This window comes from Leiobunum rupestre, chromosome 1 (assembly GCF_980474605.1).
Source record: "Leiobunum rupestre chromosome 1, qqLeiRupe1.1.hap1, whole genome shotgun sequence".
Taxonomy (NCBI): Eukaryota; Metazoa; Arthropoda; class Arachnida; order Opiliones; family Sclerosomatidae; genus Leiobunum; species Leiobunum rupestre.
In genome coordinates, this window is record NC_143384.1 from 69236399 (window position 1) to 69238774 (window position 2376).

At 35.2% G+C, this 2376-nt stretch overlaps 1 protein-coding gene across 1 annotated transcript; it reads left to right on the forward strand.

The window, feature by feature from the left end:
* The first annotated feature begins 240 nt into the window (after positions 1 to 240).
* Positions 241 to 951, forward strand: LOC149966207 (speckle-type POZ protein-like A). The gene has a single exon (XM_090167494.1). It carries the CDS (start codon positions 241 to 243, stop codon positions 949 to 951), a length of 711 nt encoding a protein of 236 aa, XP_090023620.1.
* The last annotated feature ends 1425 nt before the right edge of the window (positions 952 to 2376 follow it).

Here is a 2376-nt window from a genome sequence, read left to right on the forward strand (position 1 = left end):
ACGGTTCGGTTGAAATTGCCACGTTATTGTAGCAGAACGGTTGTAGTGGATTTCCCCGTTATTTACGAGGGCAAAGTAGAAACCCACTCGTGGATTTTTGACTGGAACGCGTCCGATGTAAGTTTGCATAATACATTGTCTTCGAATCTGTCCACTTTCCATTTCACTTACGCTTTCTCTCTGTTTGGCAAACAAACGAACAATTTGAAGTACGACAAAAGTGTTTTTAAAATAAGAATTATGGGTAGAAAGACCCTTGGCACTGTTGATGAAGTACTGGCAGAAAAAATTAGCGAGTTAATTGGCCCAGATTATAACAAACTTCATTTCGCCGAAAACTACATTTCTTCGGGATTTTTATTGCTCGATGTAACAGTTGAGGTCACTTTGCAATCGTACGTTACTGAGGCCCAGTCCCAAAACCCATTCAAGAGGTTACTGGACTGCGGTACCCTGACCGACATCGTCATCAAGACCAGGGACAGGGAATTCCCTTGTCACAAGCTCGTGCTTGCGTCTGGGTCCAAGCATTTCGAGGAAATTTTCGAAGCGAACATGACTGAGAATGTTATCAACTGGGTGGACCTCGTGGACTCGGTCGTGGTCCAGGACCTATTGCATTACCTCTACACTGGTCAAACGCCACCCAACTTCATTAATACGTCTTTGAGGCTGTTGGACATTGCTCACGCTCACTTAATGGATGCTTTGAAGATGTTTTGCGTGGATCAACTTAAGACGTTAATTACCGTAGACAATATGGGATTGGCTTTGAAAGTGGCTGTCAAGTACGAGTCCAAAGAATTGCAAGAATCGGCGGTGAACTTTATCGTTCAAAACTACGACATCAACAAATACCCCGCTCCCTGGGACGAGCTGGAACCCGAATTCGGAAAGAGCTTAGCCATCACGATCATGAAAACGATGATCACCAAACAGATGTTCCTTTAACCTTCAAAAAATTGCGAACGTTCAATTGAAATCCTTTAAAATAAATCTACAGGTTATTGTCGAAAAAGCCGGTTAAAAAGGCTTTTTATCAAATACATGTGTCAGCAGCCTGTGATACGGTTGCGCCCTAAAAATTCATTAAAATTTTATAATTTTTTTATATTACAAAATTGCCAAAGCAACCGTAGGTAAAATTAACATTTTTGTGATATCCACAATAGAATCCGACCATAAACCTTCTGGCTAAAACTAGCAAGGTCCTTCCCTCCTTTTAAACAAAAATGTGACATCCGCCCATAAACGTAGTCAAAACTTACTATGGGTAGGGTGTTAAATCTTTCCTTAAATCTTAGTTTGATAATTGCCATGTATTCATTGTTTCTGTACTGATTTGGAATTATTTTCCGTTTTTTTTAAACATTTCTGTTGATTACATATGATTTTATGACTTATGAAATAGTCTTTGATTTTTAAGATATACCTTAAAGATTTTCAGATATGTATGGGTTTTATCCGGATACTCTAAGATCATTTTGGTTAATTTTTAAATAGTTTTAGTGATTTCTTAAGATTGAGAATATATTTGGAGATTTTATTTCCCGAATGGTCTGCCCCTCGATGTTAGTTTCAATGCGCTTATTTATCTGATCTGATGGTCAAATATTTATACTATTTTTTTTCTAAATACAAAAGTTAAACACATTTTATTATACTCACGATCTTTCACCTTTTAAAGGTTATGAATGTATTCAAGTTTATTTTAAGAAACCCGCGATTTTGACCAATTTTCTTAACGTTTTGGTTTACTTTTGTTTTTGATAGAGGTTGTTACGAATTTCGACCAAACGAAAATAATCGCGTTATCAATTTAAGGCTGATAAGAACACCTACATTAAAAGTTAAGGTTAAAATAATATTTAATATAATCGGATGTTTGTAACGTTGTTTTTGACCAGCGTTAAACTTGTAACGTTCAATATAAATAAACTAGTTATTTTTTAAGTTATTGTTACAAATCGAGGAATTCGGATATCAAATTGAATATCGAATCGAATATAGAGGGAAATCAAAATCAAATATTAAACAGTTCAAAATAGTCGAATACGTATCAAACTTCCGTCGAATCGACTCTCGAAATAAAATAATTTTCTAATCCTGAATTGAATCGAATTATTTTCAAAAAAAAATTTTTAAAACGAATCTCTGTTGTGGCCAAATTTTTACATAGAATTCTCTAGACTTTTTAATTTTTGTCGAATCAAATTGAAGATACAATGATAATTATTTCGTTATTATGTAGAATTCTTACAATATTAAGGTACATGTAATAATCAGCTGGCTAATAGCCAAGGCACCAATTAAGGCCCAAATCAGCTATTAACTTTGAATGCCGTTTAGTCAGGTTCGTTCACGTTTGGAATAATG

Excerpts from the sequence above, each read along its gene's own strand:
- LOC149966207 (XM_090167494.1), top strand. The coding sequence starts at position 241 with ATGGGTAGAAAGACCCTTGGCACTGTTGATGAAGTACTGGCAGAAAAA.